The sequence below is a fragment of the Phasianus colchicus genome, chromosome 12, assembly GCF_987193195.1.
Source record: "Phasianus colchicus chromosome 12, bPhaCol1.hap1.1, whole genome shotgun sequence".
Classification (NCBI taxonomy): domain Eukaryota; kingdom Metazoa; phylum Chordata; class Aves; order Galliformes; family Phasianidae; genus Phasianus; species Phasianus colchicus.
Genome location: NC_143447.1, coordinates 18,289,238 through 18,314,289, shown reverse-complemented (window position 1 = coordinate 18,314,289; position 25,052 = coordinate 18,289,238). Strand labels below are relative to the sequence as shown.

The 25,052-nt window shown below is 48.9% G+C and overlaps 1 protein-coding gene across 4 annotated transcripts in view; it reads left to right on the top strand.

The window, feature by feature from the left end:
* Positions 1-25,052, top strand: part of IGDCC3 (immunoglobulin superfamily DCC subclass member 3) — an 83,242-nt gene that overhangs the window by 28,967 nt on the left and 29,223 nt on the right. The window contains exons 1-4 of one of the 4 annotated variants that reach the window (XM_090149164.1): positions 16,300-16,425; positions 16,715-16,818; positions 19,485-19,629; positions 22,126-22,256. In XM_090149164.1, the coding sequence (XP_090005290.1) occupies positions 19,487-19,629; positions 22,126-22,256 (274 nt within the window). In that variant the 5' untranslated portion in view covers positions 16,300-16,425; positions 16,715-16,818; positions 19,485-19,486. Of the gene's footprint in view, positions 1-15,384; positions 15,741-15,796; positions 15,951-16,299; positions 16,426-16,714; positions 16,819-19,484; positions 19,630-22,125; positions 22,257-25,052 lie in introns of those variants that run through there. The other 3 variants (XM_090149162.1, XM_090149163.1, XM_031587835.2) reach the window with 3 other exon arrangements.

Sequence of the window (25,052 nt, the reverse complement as noted above, 5' to 3'; positions counted from 1 at the left end):
GACAGAACAATTAGTGGATTCGATTCAGTGCACATGCCATTGCTGAGCAGGAAGCGAGCACGCTGGGCATGAATAACATCAATCTTGCTCTCAGGCATGTGCAAGGATCTGGCACTTCAGAGACCTTTGCAAACAGGCTGTGCTTCTGTCCTGCTCCTGCTTTCCAGCCCGACCTTTCTGCTGCTGTATTGGTGTGCATCTCACCAGGTCGCTGCTGCCCCGGCGCAGCTGTTGGAGGGCTGCAGGTTTCTGCCCCACTCCAGGTTTTGTCCCAAGCATTTTCCGTGCGTGGAAAAACACTCGGCAAAGCCACAGCGGGCGCCGGGCGGGTGAGAGCTGTCCCTTGATCCGCACAGAGCACGGGGCTGGTTTTAGTTAGAGCTCTTTTAGCAAGTTGTCTCGGCACATCAGGGCTCCGCTTTCATCATGCCTGGCTTTTTTTTTCTCTTTGAGTCCTAGAAGTCAGAGGCCACGGGGAGGGGGGTGACAGAAAGCAGTGACCTCTGCATAAGCGGGGGACCAGATGGCCACTCCTCTTCCTCTGAGCCTTTTTCTCTTGGCCCCAGGGTACATATCTGTGACCTTCGCTTTAACTGAATGCCCAGACTGTGTGACTGGGGCTTTGACATGCTCTTTAATAGCCATACATTATCCCTCCACTGCTAAAAGCCCAGAAAACTGGGTTCATTTAGATGGAATTTAAGTAAGACTGTTTGGATTGGTCTTGCTATCCCCTAGCTGCCTCCTGTTAAATTGTTGATCTTAGTGCTAATGAAGGGAAATGCACACACGGACAGGCTGGGAAACGTTTTATTTTCCTTTAGACGTGCTGCTGCTTTGCAAACCTCAGTGCTTTCTGGTGGATGAGGGGGTCTGCCTTTCCCGTTGTTTAATTAAAGAAATCTTCTGATTTTAAACAGGATGGGGGCTTGCCGCCTCTCATGGAGTTTGTAGGCGCAAGTTGGAGAGACAACTTCTGATACTTCAGTAATTCTCGTTTCCAGCAATAGGCATTGGTCTGATTTGTGAGTGTGAGCCGAGCTGGAGCACTGCTGTGTGCTGCACCTCATGGAACCAAGCAGGGGATTGGTGAGAATGGGCCAAAGTGCCCCCGAGGAGCAGGGTTAGCTCTGTGCCAACTGGAAAGGGAGAAAACAGAGAAAATGTTTTCTTCTCTGTGGATCAGAAGCTGTGGTGTTTTCCCCTAGCACCCAGTAACTGAGAAGTTCATCTGATATCTCCGTCTGATCTCGTAGCTGTTATTAAAGGAGGCCAGGCTCTCGTTAGAGCAATTTGCTTAATGGGAGCTATGCTCTTCAGGAATGTCCCCGGGAGAGGAGAGCAATATGCTGCTCTCCAGCAGGATGGAAACATGGAGGTGTGTTGTTCTGCTAATGACCAGCCAGCATCACTGCTGTGATGGCCTCCAACCTCTGTTGGGTGAGCGGATGCTGGGGGGGGGGGGGGGGGGGGGGCTTTATTAATGCCTACCATTTCCGAGGGGTTAAGCACATGAAAGTTATTCAAGGAATTTCCTTTTCAGGGCAGACCTGGGGAGGTAGGTATAAGCAAAGGGCAATCCAGCCCCGCCGAAAGTGATGGATGCAGTTCCCTTTGAAGTCCCTGGGAGCTGCACTCCCTCGCTGCACGGCTGAATTGAATCCAGAGGTCTTCAGCTGTGAATCTGTAGCCACAAAACACAGTCTGGAGGCATCTGCCATGATTCTGGAGCTACTGAAGGTGGGAAGGGGAAAGCAGAACACCGCCAGGAATGCTGGTGCCGATGGTAGCAGAGGTTTGGCTGCTGGCAGCTCACATTGCTGTTTTCAATTAAATTAAAAAGTATTTGTGGATGAAGTGACCCATTAGTTGAGTAATAACACTACCTTATCACGCCTGCTTATCAGTATTAGTTATGCACTATAAAACCCATACCAAAGCCCTTGGGGAAATCCATTAAATCAGGGCGGGCCGCTCGGTGTGCACACATGGTGCATTCCTGCACCAAACTGTTGCGGGTTTCAGGGAGCCGACGCTCCTGAGCATCTCACAGCTTTGTTTCCTCCACCAATTCCTCACTACACAGAAGGAACAGGCCATAAATTTGCTGATTATGTGCGTTTAGGCAGACTAGCTCCCTTAATGGCCTTTATGACGCTTGCAGCCGGCAGTGATGGAGTTTTGCATCCCCAGCTTCTAATAGGAGACGGTTGCTTGTTCATGCTGTATGTCCCATTAAATAAATCTGAGCCCACGATAACTGATTGCCAATATTAAACTGCGGAGGGAGAGATTAAAAATGTTTTCCCTGTCTGCTCAGAAACCTTGGGAGGGCTTTGTTCAAGTGTTTTAATTATTGTTTTTTAAAGAGGAGATAGGAGACGCTTGAAGAGATAAAGCCTTGGCTGTTCTCACCAGTGTCAGAGCTGAGAAGCAGGTAAGGGGAGCCTGATGTAATGGCATATTAAATCAAACAGAGCTGCTTTCATCCGATCCCTCTCTTAGCACTGATCAGTGCCCCGTTGGCGTGAGTCGATAATTAGACCTTATAAAGTATTGAGGCTCTGGTGGCACGGGGAGCTCTGTGGGAAAGACTTGACTTCCAGGGACAAACTCCCAGTGTTGTGTTTGAATCTGCTGATATCTCAGCTGGCAAAAAAAAAAAAATAAACAAATAAATAAATAAAAAAGGGGAAACTGTTTTCCTGAGTGCTCGGGGGCTGCGGGCAAAGGCAAAGCATGGTGGTTTGCACCGTCCATTAGCGCTGTCGCCTCTGGGGCTGCAAAATGGCCACAGCTCTGAGCATCCTCCCTGGGCTTTGAACCTGATGAGCTGTCACACCTTAAGGTCAGGAGAGGGGCCCCATGGCTGCGCAGGGGGGTGGAAGGGGCAGGATGTCATTTTGTCATTAGCAGAGCTTCAAAGGCAGGCGGGCGGAGGGGAATGGGGAGAGGAGCAGCGGGGTCATGGGGACCGTGAGCCCCTTGAACAGCTCCTTGCTCACCTGGTACCCAGCTGCTGTGGGATGGGGAGACCTGGGGAGACCTGGGGAGACGTGGGACTGAGCCTGAGGGATACTGCGGGGCCAGCTTTGGGGTGGTGGGGCTGAGACATGGAGGTAGGGCAGAAAAAGCATAGCTCTGTCGGAGTAGTGCTGCCCAAAGCGATTTAACAGAGTTCTGCACATGAGACTTGGGAGCACAATTTTGGCTGGTAGGGGTGCTCCCTTTGGAGGCTGGGCTCTCTGCCCTTATGGTCACGCATCCTGCTGTGGATGGCTGTAAGCCCTTCTGAATCAGATCCAAGCCCCCAAAATCAGAGAAGCTAGTAAAAATAATAAGATTGCCATCGGAAAACATCCCCTTCATTCTGGGGATCTGTGGCTTTGCACTCTGGGTGTTGAGGATGCTCTGGGTTCCCCTGGTGAGGTTGGGTATTATTTCCCCCCATCTCAGCCATCATCCTCCTGCAGATCCCTGTGAGCAGGGTGGCAGGGGAATCCCATGCAGTGCTGGAAATCAAAGCGTGCATGTGGGAGGTAGCAGGAGGCTGCAGGATCAGAGCTCTTTCCCCTGCCCCTGCCAGAGCTGCAAGCAGTGATGGTGTTACTGACAGAGTCCTGGCACCGCTCTGCTTCACAAGCTGGTAATTAGGATGTTTGCTGTCACTTCTATGGGCGTGACAATGCATATTCATCAAACATGCAAATGAACGCACTAATCTATTTGCATAAGACCTCTGAGTCCGAGAGGGTGATAGAGATGGATCACTGTGTAAACGGTTCTCTGTCACACCAGGATCTTACACACACACGGTGCTCTGGTGACACAGCAGGAATACATTTGGGTTAATTAGCACAAGGAATCCAGGCACCAGCACCTCGGGTGCAGGTCTGCAGCTGGGTTTGCATGGACAGGTAGCCTTCCTTTTTGGGGGGAGGGCAGGCAGGGAAAGAGTTATCCCAAAACCTGAGCTGAGCATGCTGGAGGTCCCCATAGAGCAGGAACAAACAGAGGTTTGCTTGGGTTTACACTGAGCAGAGCTTCCAGACCAACCCTTACACATCTGGTCCTACCAAAAGGAAAATACATAGGACCTATAACCCTTGCCTGCAGTAGCTTAACAATACCTCCGAGTATCGCTTCAAATACATATAATAAGTCTGAACTAATATAGTAACGAGTTTATGGGCTTTTTAAAGATTTTACTAGATAAATGGAGGGCCTAATAACATGATTCGATTTCTTAATGTAAACAATGTCTTTGGTGGGGCCTCTTAAAATATTCCAAACTTTAACTGCAGAAAATGCAGTGTATGATTTATACTTTTGGCTGCTGGAAGCTCTGGCTTTCATTATCTCCCTGCGCTGCAAATCCAATTATGTAATATCGCCGAGATAAGGCATGTAATGTTTCACGTCTAATTGTTCTAACATGCAAATTCTTCCTGTGCTGCCATACATTGGGATAAAAGGAAAGCAGGAGCTGTGTTCTGAGGTTGCACGTTGCTGGGTGGCGTGGGCCCTTGGATAGCAGAGCTGCATATGGTCCCAGCACCGTGACCCTGCGGTGAGTGTGATGGTTGCTGTGCTTTGTGAACGGAGCACTGATCTTATCAAAAAGGAGGATGGTCAAAAAGCCAACTTTTTTTTTTTGGTAAGATTTCTGTTGCCTACGATGGGGCTGGCTGGGATAATTAAAACAGTTCATTTAAGAAGGATTGCGTTGGCCCTATCTGATTGCATGCATGACCTTGCCCTACACATTCCATGGGGAGCATAGGGAGAGCTTGCTCCCTCCCAGCCCTTGCTCTTCCTTTTGGCTACACACACCTTGACTGGCTTTTGGGACTGCTGTGTGTTGGTGATGCCATCTGTCAGAGGTTCAGGTCCCTCCACGTGGCGCTGTGGAGGCAGTTTCCCACCAGCATCCTCACAGCTAATGGGCGTTGTGCTCAGGTTGTGAATAGGTCCCATTCAACCTTGTTTTATTCATCATCAGCAAAGCATGAAATTACAGTGGAAATGCTAATAGATTTCCTAACAACTTAGTATCTACTTAGGTGAAACAGTTATTTGTTGACTAATTAGTAAGTTAATTGTTCTATACTTTATTGAGGTCAGGTTGCTATTTTAATGTAGAGGGAAGTGATGTGTGCTCTTCTAAACAAGACTGTGCTTTAAGGAACCAATAGTTCTTATTATCAGGTAGGCTGAATGACTGCAGGGAAAGGATAATGTTATCTCCAACAGGAGCTTTTTCCCAGCTGTTTGCTGCATGCCAAGCTAGGATCTGAGCAACTTGTGGTCCAGGGCAAGAGCAAGAATCATAGAATCCAGTTAACATTGGGAAAGACGACTAAGATCATCTAGTCCAGCTGTTGACCCATCACTACCATGCCCACTAAATTATGTCCCTAAACCTAGGGAGCATCCAAGGAAATGGCGTGGATGTTTTGGCACGTGGAGGGCACTTGGTTGGACCTGGGATTGGGCATTAATAGTGGAGCTCTTGGCAATGTCCAGGGAGTGCTGAAGCAGGAGCAGTGCTGGTTATGATGTCTGCTAGCTGTGTCCTTGCTGATCTGTGAAAACTGGTTAAAAGTGGGGAGGAGAGGAGCTCAGAGCTGTACCTGGAGCTTGCTGGGGAGCATAGGGCTGCTGAGAAGGGGGGAGAGCCCTTGGAAACCTGCCCATCCTGACACCAACCCCGTGCTCTGCTTCCCTGCTGCTCTCAGGTTTGGGTCCAGGGCCACGAGCTGCCGCTGGGAGCAGGGATGGGTCCTGCTGGGATGCTCAGCTTCATCTACGAGCATCAGAGGGGCGGGCTGCTAATGAAAACCAGTTGTGCCAAAAAAAAAAAGCATTTGGCAGAAAGGAAGGAAAGCGCTTTCCTTCCTGGGCTTTATGATTGTGTGAGTAGCTCAGCTTTGAGTTTCTGTGAAATGAAGTCTTCTCTCTCCTTTGATTTGTGTGATTTTAAAAATAAAAATGTTTCCTGCTCTCCTTCTCTTCCTCTGCAGCTCTCTTCCCCCTGGTTTATGGATTTGCTGTTGTTTCTGACCTGTGCTTGTGGCCAGGAGCGGTTTCCTGGATTTAAATGCTTTCAAAGACATCCATGTGTGGATGGACCGGAATGGAAGCTCCTCCTGTGTGATTAAGCCATCTTGCCTTGGGTGTTTTTTTTCTCCTCCTTGTTCCCCGTTCATCCTTCTAATTAGGGCTTCTCAGTAATTATCTGCCATGGCCAACCCCTTCCTTTCTCAGTTGACATCGACCCAGAGATTCTGACAGCCCTTTATGTTCTGTGTCTCCTTCCTGGAAATGCAGAGTGGAAATTACTGATATGCATTGGGTGTATTTGTTGATGACCACATGCTTTTTAGAGAAATTACTATTATCTTCTATCTCAAGATAGCTACAGCCCGCTGTGTGTTTTGAATGGCTTTGCCTCTATACCTACACCAGCTTGACAGTGTTGGAAATGCTGAGATGTGGGCAGAAGAGCTTTGCTCTCAGCAGTGCTGGTGTGGCATTTCACACTCCCTCCCAAGCTGGGGTGTTCCCTGAACAGAGTGCGTTTCTTCCTTCCCCACTGATCCCATGTTTCTTGTCTGAGAAGTGCTATTGCTCAGGGGCTGTCAGGGAAGAAGGTTGTAAAGGTTTTATTAGCAAGACAAAAAGATGTTTCCAGCCTTACTGTTCCTTGGGAAATAAGAGAAGAAATGGCAGATAATGTTTTGCTTCTTTATTAGATGGGGAAATCATCTACAAGCAGTTGAGAGGGAGCAGCACTGGCTGGAGGAGCTCAGAGGGGACGGTCCTGGCTGGGCAGTCCCTTGCTGGCTCCTGTCATCCTTCAAGCTTGGCCCTTTGCAGCAGTGTCACAGCTGTGAAACGTGTGAGCTGGAGAAGCTCAGCTGTGGGTGAAGCTGTTGCCTGGCAGGTAGAAGAGATGCTCAGGTGTAAGGCACAGAGGGATGGACGTGAACCATTAACGTCCTTAAAAGCAGCAGGACTGAGTAAAGCAACACTGCTAAAATCGTATTTTTGTAGGGTGTGCTGGGGCTGTTAGTCCCTTCCTGTGCTTCCATCAGCCAGAAGGAAAGTTCTGTTGGATATTAAAACCCGCTTTTGAATATTCTCCTAAAGCAGGCTGCTGAGTCAGCCTCTTCACAGTTCTGTTTTTCCTTTCCTATGCCGTTTTCTGCCTGGCAGGTTTACCTTTACTTTCATTTCTCGCTCTCATTTTCCATCAGTTCTATCTGTAACCATTTTGTGTTTTATTGAGCATGAATGAATGGTGATGCCTTTTAGATGAGTGATATTTTCATCTGGAGATGCTTGTTTAATGTGAGCCTCTGCTCAGCTGTTATCCCAGTAGTGTTTTGTGTTTACCAACAGATTATTTCAACGACCTTCCATTTGGAGGCAAATTAATTGCATGGAGGGGTTTTCTCCCATTTCCCACCCCAGCAAAAACTCTGCTTCTCTTCTGGTGGGACATTGCAGGCCTGGAATGTGATGTGGGATAGTGTGAGCTGTGCAGGAGCTGCAGTGTTGCTCCTGGGGCCAAGTGTAACCCACGCTTACCATATGCTACCACCCTCCTCATTAGGTAAAATATGGGTGTTTCTGCCTCCCTGCGATTGATAGCAGCTCTGCAGAGCAGGACCACAATCACTCAGGCTGCTGCCTGGTGAAATGCTCTGGGTTTAGCCTCGGTGCTGTGAGTAGGAGCTCAGCTGTCAGCAGCTGTGATAGATCCCAAATACCTGCTTGTTGTGAGGTGCTGCTGCCCCCTGAGAGGTTCTTTGAGTCCACATAGCAATGCTGAAATGTTGGCATCTAAGCTTTGTTCAGAGCAGTGCATGCTCCATGGGATGAAGATGTGCTCCCCAGTTTGTAATTCCCTGTGTAGGAAGTGCTGTGCATCCTTATTCCCCAGTGGCTTGTTCTGATCTTGTGCAGGAGTTGGACCTTGTGTGGACCATGAGGCACTCAGCCAACCTTTTGCCTTACCAGAACAGTGCTGAATTTCTTATTGTGATCCAGTGCCAGGCTCTGGGATCCTTATTCAGTACCACAGCGCTTGGGGAAATGAGAGGAGTGCTCCTCTGTGGCGATGACCCTGCCAAAACCAATGGGGTTGGCTCAGGGGGCAGAGGTGCTGCCCTCCATCTCTGCAGGATGGTGAGCCTGGCACTGAGTGCTGATATCAGTACCTTCATCCCCTTCTCCGCATGCATCCCTTGCACAGCAGTCTCCTGGCAGATCTGTTCTAATGAAGTGTTAGAAGAACAGCATTTGGAGGCTGCTTTTGAGAACAGTGCATTGAACAGACAGTGCTCAGCTGGGCTGCTGCATCCTGACATCTGCATGTGGAGACCATCCTGCATCTCTGCACCAAGCTGGGAGCGGTAAGAAGGGATCCCTTTGCACACAGCTCATCTTACAAACAGGCAGGGATGACTTGCACACACCCTGACCTTGCTGCAGCCCCGGTGCTGTGCATGCTCCAGGGCATGCTGCAACGATCTCACACCATCCAAGCAGCTCACCAGCCAAGTTTCTCGCGAGCGGCCGCGCATCTGCCTTCATTTAGATGGCTTAATGCGGGTAGCTCGTCAGCTTGATTTCCCCCGTGGCTCTGCGAGTCAGCTGGGGGCCGGGGCCCCCCATTAGCAGCCCAGCCCAGTGCCAGATGGCGGGTGATGGCTTGCGGAGGCTCCGGGGCTGACGTGCCCCATTGTGCGGTGACACAAAAGCCAGCCTGGCTGGATTTATTTATTTTTTCCCCCTTCTGCTTTCATTTTCTTTCAGCGCTGTCACCATCACAGCTAGTTCCTGGAGCTCTCTATTTATTTGTTTCATTTCGTGGCTGGGAGGGCTGTGAAGTTGCTACTGATGTTTTCCATGCAAATTCCTGTGCCTTGTCCCAGGCCGGCACCTTACTGGTTTTCCTGCTTCCTATCTTTTATTCCCCACCTGAACTTGCATGCAGGATGTGCTGCCCTGTGCATGCACAAAACCCCTTATTGGACAATCTGGTCACATAAACAAGTTGTTCGGATGTCACCATCAGTCTCCCAGGGAGCCATTATGTGCCATGAGGTTTTGTTAAGATGCACTTAATCGCCATCCTGTTTATTTCAGGTGTCCCAGCAGTTTTTCAGCACTCTGGCAGTCTGTGCCTCAATCACACATCTGTTACTGGCTCTCCATCTCTGGGTAACAGCAGAAGTTGAGGTGTGAGCATTTTTTCCAATAAAGATGAAGGTTTCAGAAGGGATAGGACTGATAGCCAGGCGTGGGGAGTGCTCAGCTCCCACAGGAGCAAACTGAGAGGGCTTTGGCTCTGATTTCCCCCGTGTGCTGCAAAGCTTAAAGCTCAGCTCGGAGCTCATAGTCAGTGATAATGCTCCCTGCAGCCCCACTGGCCAGGCTCAGTGTTTCACCCCTGCCTGCTCTCCGGAACCCAAATTGCTTTGTCAGTGTTGTTACTTAGCATCCCACCTGCACATCCCAAATCTTTGACACGCCTTAACTAAAATGGAATCTCATGAGGACAGGGAGCTTAGGTGCTTGAGTGTCGTTTCTTTGGTGTACAGACTGGGATCTCTTGGCTGCTTTCATAGCATCATAGGACCATTGAGGTTGGAAAAGACCACTACAATTGTGTAGTCCAACTAAGATCATCATGTTCAGTCTTTCTTCTGTGCTTGCTGCCTTTCCTTTGGCAGGAGCTGAATCCTCCTCTGGGCTGGGCATTGAGCATCTCCTCTTGTCTGTTGTTCATGACACTGAATTTTGCTGCAAAGGAGATGTTGAGAAGCAAGGCTGGCAAGTGGTGGTGTATTTCTGGAGGGATGCTCGTGTTTCTTCATGTGTTTCTGCTTCCTCAAACAGATTTGGGTAAAATATTTGCAAGTTCCACAGTAAGAAATAGTGCATGGTCTTCCCATCTCTCCTCCTGCAGCAAATTGATAGAGTCCCTTCATGCAGCCCTGCCAGCTGCTGGCCCTCCCTCCCTGCAGTTGTATGCCGTGTGATGGACAGGAAAGCCACAGCACTCCATGGTGTGAGTACCTATGGAAACCTCAGCACTCGCAGTGGATTTGTGCATCCCCTATTTCTGACCTTTGCTGTGGTTCTGCTTTGATGTGATATTGGGGCATTGTGGTGATGATGATGATTTCGGAGGCGATGAGAGCCAGGAGCAGTGCAGCAGGGTGGTGGGAGCAGTGCCTCCTCGATCCATTTCTTTCTGGGGAGTCCTGAAATGTGAAGAGTTTGATTTGATACATCTGGTGAGTTTAATTTGATGAAGAGTTTTGGAGCTGAGCAGCCCTGCTTCCTGCCAATCAGATGCCAACAGTCTTCGGAGAACTGTGTTTTCTGGAACGTGTCAGTGAGTTTGGTGATGGTCCAATGATAGCAAGGAGGACAAAGGTGGGATCTGCTGGTGCTGACTCCTCTTTGAGAGCTGCCATCAGTTTCATGCTCAGCATTACCATCCTCCACATCATTGTCCTGTTCCTCGCTTGTGTTTCTGTGTGCATCTGGGCAGGGACACGTTTCCCAACCATATTTAGGACGTTTCGTGGTGCAGGTGGAGGAGACAGGGACTCGTTTCAGGCACAGAACTGCTGTGGGATGGAGCGGCTGCTCCTTGTGGACCCCACAAAGGTAAGCCACAGCTCTCAGAGACACCCTGGAGTGTCAGAAGGGATCCCATTACTTCACTTGTACTTCACCTGGTCTCAGAGCCTAGCTCCTGTTGTCCGCAGGGCTGTGACACACACGCACATATATGCAGACATACTACAAGCCCTGCTTTGCAACGGGTTCAGCCCCGCGGGTCGCAGCCGTCCCGGTGGAGGAGCAGAAAGGAGCTAACAGGCGTTGGCACTTGTGCAGAAACGCAATCCCCATCTCGCCGAGAGAAATCACGGCCAACATCAAAACACACCCACTGCACAGCGTGGCCGACGTGCCTCGGCTATGAACTTTCTCTTTGAGGTGGTAATGGTCTGGCTAACAGCCAGGAGCGGCAGCCGCGAACGGAAAAGGGAACTTCCAGAGATAAGCTATTTTCAGCCGCCGGGGCTCCTCGCTGCGAATAAATAGAAAGAAAAAAAATAAAAAGGAACAAGCTCTACGTACGCGGTCATGTGTCCCGCTTTCGTGGATTTGGCCTATTTTCTGAAGAATGGCTGTAATTCAGCTTGAATTTCCCTGGATGGCTGCCAGAAAAATAGGAAGCTGTTGCTATTGCCAAGGAGCGAACAGGAATTTATGTAAGTAACGCAGCCACAGGGAAGAGATGACAGCTGACGGCTTCGCCGCTGCTTGGAGGGAAAGCAAACCGTGGAGGAAGTTGTATTTTCTCGATATCACAGCAGCTCGATCCTTTCTAAATCTTCATCATTATCACCTTCAGTCTGGATCGGGTAGCGCCGTAACGCAATTGCATTGCTTGCCACCAGGGATGGGAGGAGAACGTGTTGGAAAATCGTACCCTCAAGAGAAATCGGCTGTTAAAATGAGTGGAAAGGAGTGTTAGGGCAGTGCTTTGTGATGCTAACTCTGTGCCTTTTGCTCTGCGTCTGCGTTTGGTCCTTTGGCCCCTGGTCCCTCCTCTGCACAGAGGATGCTGAATAATCCTGTGCAGTGCTGTGAGGTGGCTCCTCTGCATCCAGCCACGGAAATACATCCGAGGCGATTAATTTTCCACCTTGAATCACTTCTTTAGTCAACATGTGTGCCATTCCTACCTCCACTTCATTACTTATATAAAAAAAAAAAAAGAGGACATTTGTTCTGCTCAACGCAGTGTATGGGAGTGGTGAAAGAAGCAGTGTATGGAGGGATTTACAGCTCATTTTTCTTGGACAGAGAGACTGCTGTTCAGGTTGCTCCCTTTGGAAGGAAGGGATCTGCTCCCAACCTGGGTTAGCTCTGCAGAAGCTTTGTCCCATGTCTTTTTGCAGCTCTTCTCCTTGGTCTGACCCTGAGGTTTGCAAGCCTGGCACGTCTGGGGGTCCTGCAGCCAAGAGCAGCCCGTGTTGTGTAGAAGTCCCTCCGACCCTGCAGCGGGAGGGGAAATGCAGAGTGAATTAACGGCGCCGGGGCTGGTTGCTGTCGGCCTGATAAAAATGGCACCTTGCCCAAGTCTCCTATAAATCACAGGTTCCATTCGGAAAGGAGTTTTCTGTGGTAATTAATGAGCCGGTATAAAGACATTAAATGGAGAATGTGCGGTGATAGAAAGGCTTGTCATTCACCGAGCCATCTTCCCCCCTGTGAATAACCAGGAGGGAACAAAGGCCAAACTCCTTATAGACTGAAGTGTGCTATCTCTGATAGCTGGGAATGAGGCAATTCTCTGAAAATAACAAAGGCGCGCTGAAATACATTAGTAAACTAATTACAAGAGAGCTGGTAAAAACAGATGCTGAAAATTTAAAGCTATTATTGGAATGATGGCTAGCAGAAAAATGGGGGCTGACAACAAAAAATTAAGAAATGCATCTCATTTAAAATTCATTAGCCTGTAAATCAGGCCGGCTCCCAGTCTGCGAGTGGGGCCAATGGCATTTCCTTGGGCAGCGCTGATGGGATGCTTCCTGTCCTTCACCTTTCTGAATTCCACTGTATCCCCTGGAGCTACTGAAATGATTATAAGCCCAAAAAGATGGGCACGGCTGTAGGGTTTGCAGTGCTATGTGTGCAACCCAGCCAGGAGCTCTGAGTGGGGACAAACCAACAGAGGTATTGCAATGGGGCAGGAGAGCACCTGGCACTGTTCTGCTCTAATGTGCAATGGTGGGATGGCTCACAGCCTCTCTGGGCTGCTTGTCTGTGCTTGCTGTCAGGAGCACTTGGCTTCAAACAAGATGCTCCACAGCCAAAAATGGCTGTGCAGGAGCTTCCTCTTGTACCATCCCCATCAACATTTGGGAGCGGGCTGAAAAACACGATCATGCAACAAATTACAGTGGTAACCATGTAATTCGTCTGCGTCGGAGTGGGAAAACCACGATGGAAGCTGGCAGGGCTGCCACGTGTTGCTTCCTGCAGCCTCCTGCAGGCTGTGGGGCAACGTGCCCTCCATCTCCTTGGTATTTCAGTGGGATGACACATAGGTATTTTGCAAAGAGCAAAAATGTGCTTTGGAAAAAGCCTGGGAGGCGGTGAGATGTTGGAGTAGCACAGAGCATAGTGAGCTGTGGGTGCAACAGGAGGCATCCTGCAATGCTGGACCTACTTGGGGTGCAGGAGCCTCCTGCAGTGCTGGGGTTTGCCGTTCTTGAGAAATCCCCTTACAGAAACACAGGAGCCCTTTGTGGTTCATCACCGCCATCACCCTTGGTGCCGGCATGCTGTGATGCTGACAGATAACCTCCTCCTGAACTGCAGAATCACCGGCCCCATATGCAGCCCGCCTGAGCAAATTAAGAGTTGTTTATGACATTTAATACTCCCCCCTCCCTCCAGCAGCAGGGCAGCAGGACCACAGGTTTGGCTTCACAAATGGTCGCCTCAGGATACACTAAATGCTGTCACGAGCCAGAGAGCAATTTCGTCTTGAAAAATTACTGCAATAGCACTGCATGATAAAGGTCTCTCACAGTCTCTCCCCTCCAGAAACTTCTCTCCCTGAAACCAATTTTAGAGTGCTGAAGGCACTGATTATTACTTGATTCCCCTGCGCAATGACAAGGCACGTGGCCATGTGGGCTGCACGTGGTGGGATGTGCTGGAGAGGGAAGGAGGCATTTGGTCCCTGAGATTGCCCAGATGCATCTTTTGGAGTAATTTATAACGCTGCCTCTTGGTAGGATGGACCTTGGGTTTGGGCTGTGATCGTGGGTGTCACTTCGTGCCCATCTACTCCATAACAAGGTAGGTGGGTTGTAGGAGAGGTTAGAGGATGCACAGAGCCTTGGCTGCTTGTTGGGCTTCAGAGGGAGCTTTGCAATGGCACCATGGGCACTGGGCATCAAGGATGCTCCATGTGCAATCCAAAGGGTGGCACTGGGCTTGCAGACATTACCAAAGCCTCACTCCTCCTTTGGTCGGTGCTCAGCAGAGATTTACCATCTCAGTGCAATTGAGATGCATCTGAATGGAATTGCATCTACAGCAACTTGCCTTCTATGGACTGGAGCTGCGCAAAGTGACAGATAGGTTTTTTCCCTCTTGCAAAAATATCTGTTGCATGTTGCCTCTTGTGGGCAGCTGCTGCTAGGCATTAACTCTGTTCTCCCTGTCCCAGGGGTTTAAGGCAGGGAAGAAAAGCCAGGTGGGAACTTTGTCCCTCAGCCAGAGAAGTGTGACAGTGGGAGACCCGCCCAACCTCGTTTAAATTATTGCACTCAGCTCTGCTTGAGGCCGACAGACAGCGTGTGAAAGCAGCAAACAGGAGCACACAAAATGCAGGGGGGGCAGAGAGCCTGCGCCAGCTTGGGGAGGAAAGGACAGCAACAGGCAGAGAGGAGTTTGGTGCAGAGGCTGTGAGCAAACTGTGTGACCCTCCTTCCATCTGCCCGGCACAGAGAGCGGGATGGGCTTCCCCTTCTTTCCTATCCCCACGCGTTTTGGGTTCTCTTCCGTGAGCTAAACTCCAAAATGTCTTCTTTGACTCCCGAGTCTTGCTGCCTGTTTTCTTTTGGGATCTGAGGCCCAGCACGGACAAGAGAGATTGGGGATTTCAGTGCTCTGATTAGCGGACAGAGGGGATTTTCCCTGTGCTGGGAGCAGCGCGGCTGCTCTTTAAGATTTCTTTCCCTTTCCAAAGCCTAGAGAAAGGCGATTTTTCTTCCCTGGAAAGCCACCGCTCCTCCTGGAGAATTAAACAGCCAAATGGGCGGTGCTGCCGTTCACGCTTCGCTATGCACAAAGCAGCTCATGCTCAGCACTGGGCGCCGGCCTCGCACAATGGCATCATTAGACACGCAGCTCTGCAGCTGGAGCAGCCACCGGGCTGAGGTGGTGTCAGCTTTTTTTGTACATAAATGCATCTTTTATTTAAAACACATAGGTAAGGAAGATGCAGCGTCTTGTCTTAAAGATTGGGTGAAGCAGTCTGGCAGTGGGAGGTGACTTAGGCTGGAAGAAGGTGGAAGAAGCTCTTCTCTCTCCACTTGCATTGGAAAAGGAGGTGGTGGAATCACCATCCCTGGAGGTGTCCAGGAACCATGAGATGTGGTAGTTGGGGACATGGTCAGTGGGCATGGGTTGGGCTTGGGGATCTGAGAGGTCTTTTCCAACCTTAATGAGTCTGTGATTTGAGGCAGGTGCTTTGTTGTGGTGCTAATCAGGATGGGTATTTAATGAGCCTCAGGGATACCAAGGGTTGGTTTTGCTGCAGCTGTGAGCCTGATCTGAGAGCAGTTCAGGACTGTGTTGAACTGGCATAGTGGGCTGTTGTGTTTTAAAAACAACCCTGACTTCTGCTGGCCCAAAGGGGAATTCAGTTTAATTAGGAAGTTGGAAATATTAGTATGAAAATCAGCAGCCTTACCAGCACCAGGATAAAACTGTGCCTGCCTGTGACTTGTTCTCAGCATGTTCCTCTCAGGATTTGTATTTGTCAGCTGTAATGGAGCTAACGAAGCCTGCCTTCCTCATCAGGAGCAGCTGGAAACTCACCTACTCCCTCCTTCCATGCATTGGATTAATTTTGAGAAAATTTTAGCCACGTGCTTCCATTTGAAGAGGCTTGAATTTACCAGGTTGGTGGCAGAAATGTGGAGAAAAGGTCTTTCCCTTGGGTTGCAATTTGTGGGCTCTCTAGCCTTGGTTTGGGATGCTCAGCATCTCCCCTGTATCGCAGCCCTGGGTATTTGCTTCCCACAAGTAATTTAGAAGTAACAGGCATTGCAACTCCAGGTCTAGGTGGGCTTCCCAGTACTCTCCTAACACCGTGCTTGGCACTGAACCTCGTGAGTTTTCTTCCTACCCTTGTGTCTGCAGCTGATAATAATGTTTGCGTTTTAATGATTCTAGCAGGCCTGGGATTTACTTTGACATACCAAGTTAATGTTTTCTTTTTCTATATCAAATCTAGGTCAATCTCTGGCTTAGCAGTAATGCTGTGCTGAGCAAAAAAGGATTGGCCACTAATGGTTTCAATTTAGTTTTTCATGGAGTCAAGGAAATTTCATTTGATAGCTATTTTCAGTTTTATTCCATTGGCCTTTCCACGGGAGCTGATAGGCTGGGAGTGTGTTTGTTCTTTGATTAGAGGAGCCCCAGCACGCTTGTTTGCCAGAACAAATCCCCTGTGAATATGGATGAGGATGAGAGCTGTTGCTCACCTGCGTGACGCTGTGACTTTGGAGCGGTGTCTGTAGGACGTGCACTGGGATGAGGGCTCCTCTTTGGGAACCAACCCCATTTTAACAGAGGTCCTCTGAGGTGAAAAGACAGGAAGAGTAACTCCTTTGCCTCAAACCTTAGACTTCCCAGCTGGCATCTGTCCCACGTGGGAAGGTGCACCCACATGAGGGCATGGATGGGCTGTTAAAGCCATTGGCACGGAGGAACATGGTTTGGTGGTTGTGATGGTGATGGTTTGACTGGGTGATCTTCATGGTCTTCTCCAGCCTTCGTGATTCTATGATTCTATTCTGTGATTCTGTGTTTCCCCATCTTCTGCAAGCCTTACTCTGTGGTATGTTTTTTTTATCTTCCTGCTTTGTGTCAGTCTCTGTGCACCATGGCTGAAGTCCAGGAGTGATGTGAGCAAAAGCACTGAGATACCATGGCGTGCAGCATCAGTGTGGAGTAGGGGCTGTGTACAGGATTCAGGTCTGGCTTCGTTGTTTGCTGGGTACCCTGTGGTCACTGTGCATGGAACTGTGCTCCACAGAGAGGTGGAAGAGAGCAGATCAATGGGATGCCTGATGACACTACAGAGGGCTGCGGGCAGCACCAGTTCCTCCATTGGTACCCGGATGGTGGAGACTGTGGGAAAGCAATGGGTAACACGGGCTGCTGGATTCCAGGTGCCTCCCTGCTTAGGGGCTTATATTAGGAGGGAATATTGTGATCTCATGTATTTGCTTTTTAAATGATGATGGCCATTAGCATAGAAATGAGATGCAGCTCCCTGGCTGCTGGCCAACCCCACCGGGCTGCCATGCAGCTCCTCTCTCTGTCTGCTGGCAGCAGGAGTCTGCTGAAGGACAAGTGACAACCATGAGCAAGCACTTCACTGCAGGAGTTTCTTTACAGTCACCTGGGACATATGTAAAGTTCTTGGGTGGCTCAGCAGAGATGGAGGCCCTCTGAGCAATGCCCAGCAAAGCAGCTGTGCTCCTGTTCTGCTCCTCTCCGCTTACCTTGAGATTTATTTCTGGCTGCAAGCAGCATCCAGGCAGCCACTTGCACTTAAGTTTGGTTGCTGTTTTACAGGAGATGCTACAAAAGCCTTTGTCTCTTCAACTGTAAATAAACTCGTAAACCTGTGTTAAAAATAGCATTTTGTAGCTCGGTGAATGAATTTTTAATGCATCTTCTGCAAACCAGCTGGTCTTGGCAAGGGTCACAGTGTTTCCTAGGCATTTAACATAAAACCGTGCTTCAAAGCCACATTATAGGGTCGTTGAAAAGTAATATTTTACTTAACATCCTCATAACTGAATTATTTATAACTTTCCATGTTTTATTCATGATAAATATTAATACTGGTGTCTTTAAGAGCGGAGGTTATTGCTGCAGTTTTACCTATAAGAGGTGATATTATTGAAATAAAGGAACGACAGTGAATTCTACAGCCAGCAGAGCGATGTCTGTGCTGGGGCTGTTCTCATTCACACCTCCTTCTTCTTATCAACCCTGTCAACCACTGAAAAACCTCAGTGCTGAGCATCTGTACATTTGTTAGCAATTTTCCTGCAGGCATCTGAATCCGTGCTTTTTTTTTTTTTTTCTTTATTAACAAGCTTTGTGTCATTCTCTTTAATTATTGGACTCATTTCTCAGTGAGGGTTCATCAGCTTTGGTTGTGAGATGCTCACCCCAACCTGAGCTCTCCTGCCTTGAGGATTCCCATTTGTTTCACTTTGGAAAGGCGTTGCCTGGGTTGGAGGCTGCTGTGCAAGACCCCCCTGCTGCCTTTGGACTCCTCCCCACGTGGCTGGGTGCTCTGGGACACAAGCAATCTCATTTCCAGGCTGAACCTGTAGGAACTGGGTAAATTACCGTTTGAGCATTGGGCTCTGCCTTGTACCAGAGGGGCTATTTGCATTAGCTTTCATCTTGGGAAAGGGAAATAATCAGTGCCTGGTCTTTTGCCTTGTGTTGATGTGCGCAGCCTGACGTGGGGCTGGGGGCCCCAACCCACCCCTGTATGGCTGAAAACCCCCTCCCAACCCCACAGTCAGGTCGAGGTTTTGCTGTGCATCGTTGCAATCCTCTTAACAAATCTGCTGCGAGCCGTGGGTCGGGGAGCAGGGCGGGTTAATGCAACACATATTTAATGTATGATTGCTAATGGCCACCTCCCATCTGCCTGAGCCCAACTGGAGTTTGCAGATGAATGATTAAGCTGCCCTGACACATGGGCAGCTTGTTCCTTAGCAGAGGTACATTCATTACGCCTGACACATGTAACGGGGACGGGGCTTTCTGGCTGTTGTGATGGGGCTGGGGTGGTGGAGCAGGGGCTCTCTCTGAGTTTATTTGATATGATAATGTGAGCAATCTTCCTGCAGATGCAGCACTGTCAATGAATCACGAGCTAAATAACCACTGGGATGTTTATTAGCCTTGAATATGTTTATTGCGGAGTCAACAGGCAGCACCTTCCAATTAATTAATAGTAATAATTACTGTATTATTTATGTAGCTCTAACAGCACGCCAGCGTCTTTCTGCACAATGGTTACAGCTGTGGCTGTGCTGCAGTGGGCAAGTCTGCATTGCACCCTGTGTGGGCATGCTGGGGTCTGTCATTCACTGTGGGGTGGTCTTGACATCAACAACGTTGGTGAGCGGGGCTGCTGAGCTCCTGGCAGCCTGTTCTGTGTTGCCTGAAACCTGTTGCTCTGCAGTCTGGGGATGCTGGAAGGTAGAAGGTGCAACGAGTCATTGGGTCGGTGTGCAGGTGTACAGCAAGAGTTGGCAGGAGAATAGGCTTCAAGCAGCCTGCTCTTCTGCCACAGTGGACACAGGACGATGCAGTTTGCCAGCTGTAGGAAATTGAGATATTTGTAGGTGATGTGCAGCTGTTGGTCATGGATCTCTTTTCACACATGAATATTTTTGAGGCCCTGGCACTGCTGCCCAGAGAAGCTGTGGATGCTCCATCCCTGGAGATGCACTAGGCCAGGTTGGATGGGGCGCTGGGCAGCCTGATCTGGTGGGGGGGCAAGCAGTCCATGGCAGGGATTGGAACTAGATGGTCTTTAAGGTCCATTCTAACCCAAGCTATTTTGTGATTCTATGGTTTTTGTCTCTCTTTGTGTCTTCCAGCCATGTCTGACTTCCATATCCACCCTCAGAACGCAGTGGTGGAGGAAGGGGGTGTTGCAAGGTTCCAGTGCCAGATCCATGGTCTCCCTGAGCCCGTCATCCTCTGGCAGAAGAACCGCATGCCAGTCAATACGGACAATGAAAGGTAGGGCACGTCCAAGCCACGTAACACTGTTCTATCCACGGATGGAAACAGGTGACAGAGTTGTACTACGGCATGACTGATGCGGGCTGAGACTCTTATCTACTATTTCTGCAATGGAAGACTCTTTCAGTTCATGTTTTGAGTTGTCTGGGCACCTTCTGGCTAAAGACTGTCCAGAAATAGCTCATGCTGTAGGTGTCTCTGTTCTTTGCAGGGGAGTTGGGCTAGAGGACCTTTAAAGGCCCCTTCCAGCTCGAATGATTCTGTGATTCTGTGCTACAGGAGAGCTAGTTAAACCCTTTTAGCTGATTTTTCTGGGGCATAGGCTTACATTGCCCTCCCCTGAGGGGAGGCAGCCCTCCTCCAGGCTGATGTTTCAGCATGGAGAGCCCACCAACAGTCCTGGCAGAGCTCAGAGCAACTCTGGTATCCCTCATCACTCTGTGGCCCCATTTTGTGCAACTCTTTCCAAGCTAGAATTGTGATTTCTGGTCTTACAGGTGTCTCCTGAGCCTCTACGAGCACTGAATTACACCACGGCATTTTGTGGGTGGCAGCAGGGAAGCTCTGCAGAGCATCCCACAGTGCTGCTGTTTCCCCTGCAATCTTCCAGCAGAGAAACGCCAACCTCTCCCCTTCCCCCATGCTAGACCTGGGACGGCACGTCCTCACTTCCTGTGTTTGCCAGGCTGCTCCATTCGTGTCGGAAACATCCCTAAATCCCAACAGGTGGCAGGAAGTGCGTGCTCTGCACCAGTGTTCCCAGCTGCAGCTTGAGGTCTCCATGACCGGCGATGGGAGACAATCGGTCGCAGCACACCTCCATCACCAACTGATGGCTGTGCGTTGGGAATAGGCGAAACCAGGAAGCTGTAAATATTTTTCCTGAAAGCCTCTATTCTTGAAATGTCAGTCCTACTGCGGCGTGCGGTTGGGTTCTTTGGAGGCAGGAGAAAACACGAGCATTGGAACAATACCTGACCTTTTCAGTGCTACGGTGAACTTACAGTAGAAGGACCCAAGAGGCCCAACCGTGCAGTGGAAAACTGCAACTGTCAGGTTGTGTTTTTCTTGGTGTTTTTCATCTGAGCTTTTTTTAGCCCGGTACGTGGTTGATTTGTTAAATTTAATCTCCTCTGAAGGCTCCTCACTCATACAAGTGCTGAACTAACTATGTAGCAGAGTAGGGCATCTGGTCCAAGGTAGCATCAGCAGGAGCGAAGGATGAAGAATTGGACCTGACACCTCCTGTACATCCTAGTGAGATGTTGCAGGGTAGGTGATGTTGCTCATTGCCCCTTTTTGAGCGTGAGGTTACCAGTGTGGGACAGCCAGATTTATGGCACCATCCAGGTGTGACAAGGACTCTTTTTCTCCAAGACTGGGGAGGAAGAGGCAGACCACCACAAACTGCACTCATCCCACTGCTTCTCCTATGGGGCAGGAAGCTTGCCCAGGAGCAGGTTTTCTATGTTTGGTGTCCTGATTTTGAACAGGCTTTTAATAGTACAGTTATAGGGAGGATTTTTATTGTTAGCTCAGTAGATTAATCTCTGACACCAACGGTCCTGGGTGATGAGGGTTGTTTCTCTAACTGAATTGAATTTCTGCATTAATCACGCTTGGCGCACTTCTGCGTATAAAAGTGTATATAAATTTGTATGCTGAGTCTTGCACTTGGAGGCTTTGAAGGCAGAATAATAGCTTTGGAATTGAATCTTCTAATGCTGTGGGCAGATTGTTAACAAAATGAAGGCTTCTTGTGGTATAATTCATCCAAAACAATGGGCATTTTAAAGTCCCGGAGAGATTGCAATCAACTTCGGGACGTGTAGAACTGATTGCTGTCAGGCTGCCACCGACACTGAGCCACACGTGTGGAAGGTGGCACAGGGAGCAGATTATAGGCATTTAACCATATGCTGCTATAGAAGAAGATATTCTTCATCTTTGAGGCGGAAGTGGATTATTAACTCATCACAGTGTAATGACATCCTACAGCCAATTTAAACACACGGTTGCCAAGCAACCTGTGATGTATGTACACGTGTGTGTGTGTGTGTGTATGCATGCGTGCTCTAAATGAATCTGTTTTATATACACAAAATATTCACAGTTACATATATGCCTGCACAGTATCTATTTTAAAGACTCTTTTCCATGCATTTGAGGTTTTAAGGTTGCATGGGTTTGAGTCCTGTGTTGGGGCTGGAGCTGGGAGTGTGGAACACACACTTCCCCTGGTCGCTGTGCTTCAGCTGATGGGAAGTAACATGCATCAGCTGTGTTCACATGAGAACACACTTCCAAAGCTTTCCACAGGGTAAGCAGGAAACGCCTACTTTGTAGCCTTCCATCAGAAGCCATCCTTTCCCAAGGTTGCATCAGAAGATGAAAAAGGGATGCAGCCTTCCTCCCTTGTTGTGATGTCATGTCCTGCTTTCGCATCGTGTCCTGCCTTGCAAGGTTCTGATTCTGCTTTTCCTCCTGCTGCAGGTACACATTGCTTCCCAAGGGGGTCCTTCAGATTACAGGACTAAGAGCAGAAGACAGTGGGATTTTTCACTGTGTTGCCACCAATATTGCTAATGTGAAGTTCAGCCGGGAGGCCAGGCTCACTGTGTCAGGTCAGTACCAGCGCACGCTATCCTGGCTGCCTTTCCTTCTTTTTCTACCTGTTGCTGTTCTAGACTGGGACCACTTAAGAGTGCTTCAGGCTGACAGCACTGAGAAACATTCCTCTGTCAGGCAAAAGCACTTTCCTTGTTCAGGATTAGTCCATTTGCTAGCAGGTAAATCTGTCTCTTAGCCTTCAAATTAATGCCAGTTTCTGGAGAGAGGGAGGACAGTGCAAACAAGGGTTAGAGCATCTTTACATTAAATAAATTCTTCTGGAAATATGGAAGATCCATCATTTCCTTATGAGACATGCCCACCCTGGAAGTAATTATAGCACACACTGTGATCAATTATTTATCTAATAGGGGAATTATGTTCTGTAGGCTGTTAGCGTTACACTGCAACCAGAGTGAGCTAACCTTTCTTTTGGAAGATGAGAAGGAAAAACCCTGAGCTCCCCAGTCTGGGTTTTGACTTAGATCTCCATCCAGATTTGAAGCAATTGGCAGAAAAGTGGTTTTTCACCTCTGAAAGCTCCAGCTGAAGGAATGACAGTGCCTTATGGTCCCTCCACAGAAAAGGGACCCAAGTCATATACTGGCTGCTTTTTTGTGTGCTACTGGAAATACAGTGCAATAGAACTGTGAATTCAAAGCAAAGCAACTCACGTCCACACATTGCATGTGTAGAAGTTCAGTCTGTTTATGAGGCTACACAAACTGTCGTGATGAGCTTGAGTGCAGTTGGGGAAGGAGGAGGTTGCAAATACGCTACCATGTTTCCATAGCTGTGTCATACTCCACTGCCCTGCCAGCTGCCCATCTTCCATTAGCCATCCATGTGGGACTCAAGCTGACCTCTTGGAGCTCCGTGGAGCAATTTCTAAACTTGATTTTAGATTGCCTCCTTCTGCTTAGGAATTTCTTTGCCGGCCAGTCTTTTTAATTCAAAACACATTTAGCTTCAGAAGTCTCTGTTGGTGTTTCAGTAGCTGCTGCTGGCATGAGGAAGTGGAAGGTATTAAGCCAAATTATACAACCCAGACTCAGTGGTGAATGACACCATTGTATCTCTTCTTAGAAATCACACGGCCTGCCTTCAGCTACCTGGCCACTGGTCCTGCAGCAGGAGCTTACACCTGCACCGAGTGTCAGATGAGCCCCTACAGGCTGTAAAAAAGCAGTGCGTGTGAAATGGGGAGAAGCTGAGGAGTGAGTGATGCTGTGTATGTCAGCTTTTGTGGGGAAAGAAAGCAGGTTAGCTGGTTCTGAAAGACCTGGGAGCTTTTTGATGCCTGTTACCTGCCTGTTCTCTTGGTCTTTGTGAACAGTAGCTGCATGGAGGGGAAAAGTACAGTAGATTATCAGCGCATTGAAGTTCTTTGTGTTAATTTTCTGGTCTGAGTTATTGTTTCTTGTAAGACAGAAAGCTGTTAGCTGTTGTCATCTTACCATCCCTCATTGCAAATGGATATTTTCCAGGTTTCCTGTCTATGTGATGTTTGTGGTTTTTCTTTTCTTTAAAGCACTCAGATGATGAATACGGGCTCAGCATTTAAGTGTCTGCTGAAGGGCTTGGGCTGTGCTTCAGGTACTGCATGTGAGCAGCGCAGCTGTAACTGCACTTTGCCTGCTCTGAGCCTGCTGAAAACGCACTGCAGTGGGTTAAATCTCAGAGAAACAGGTTTGTGCTCTGGGTGTTTGCAAAGAGGAGGATGGCTGCTGCAGGGGAGGAAGCAGCCTGCTCGCAGCCCATCCCTTCCTCTTGCCCACAGCCCTGCCTTGCAGCCTTGCTGATTGATTATTTTCAAGTGCCTGCTTAGCAGAGCTGCTCCCCAGGGGCTGCCTGCCTCTCGGCGCTGACACCTTTTCAGCATGAGCTGCATCTCTCTCTGCTGCCATCCTTTTGATCGAGATCTAACGGCCCGTGCCATCACTGCTGAAGTGCTTGTCACTCCAACAGAGCTGGGGACCTCCCCATCCTCTGCAATTGTTGCTGGCGGAGTCCCTGCAGACCGCAAGCATCAATGGAGGCTTTTTCCCTTTCAGAAGAAATCCCCCTCACATTGCCTTGAATATCGAGGATGAGAATCCCTTGTTGTGTCACTCCTTCCCCCCTGCATGTTGGCTGGAGGAGGAGATCTCCTCCCTGATGGCCAGGGTTTGGCCACGTCCCTGCTGGGCGACTGTCCCCTCTGGGGACCTATGGGAGCTGGTAGTGGTGGAAGCATCAGTCCCAGAGATGGTCGTGATCTGACCAAACTCATGGAGCTGATCCTGTGCCTGGAAGCTTGATTGCATATGTAGGACTCAGGGTATAAATCAAAGGAGTGTGATTTCTTTGTTGTTGTTGGCAAAATGGAGCATTTTATAAATTCTGCTTTGGTCTCAGCTCCCGTTTGCTGATATTCTTGGGTGACCTTGGACAATTCGTTTCATTTTTCAATGTTTTGAAATACTGAAATCTGTATATAATACGATGATAATATCGTATTATTCTAAGCGTGAACATTTACTATTGTGTTTTAGAACAATAAATTTACATGGGTTTTAAAAGCACTCTGAGATACTGAGGGGGAAGGTATTGTTTTTCAGATCTCTTGGGGTTAGCCAACCGGTCATATGAATTTATTGTGCATTCTGGTTCTCATCAAAAAAATCTACATTTTATGGCTTGCAGTGAAATGCATTCAATGAGAAAGTCAGCTCTTAAGTCACACCGACACGGTGATTTTTCTTGCATTTTGCCCATTTAGACACAACCTCAGAGCTTTTTTCCTGCAGGGATGATGAACACACAGCTGC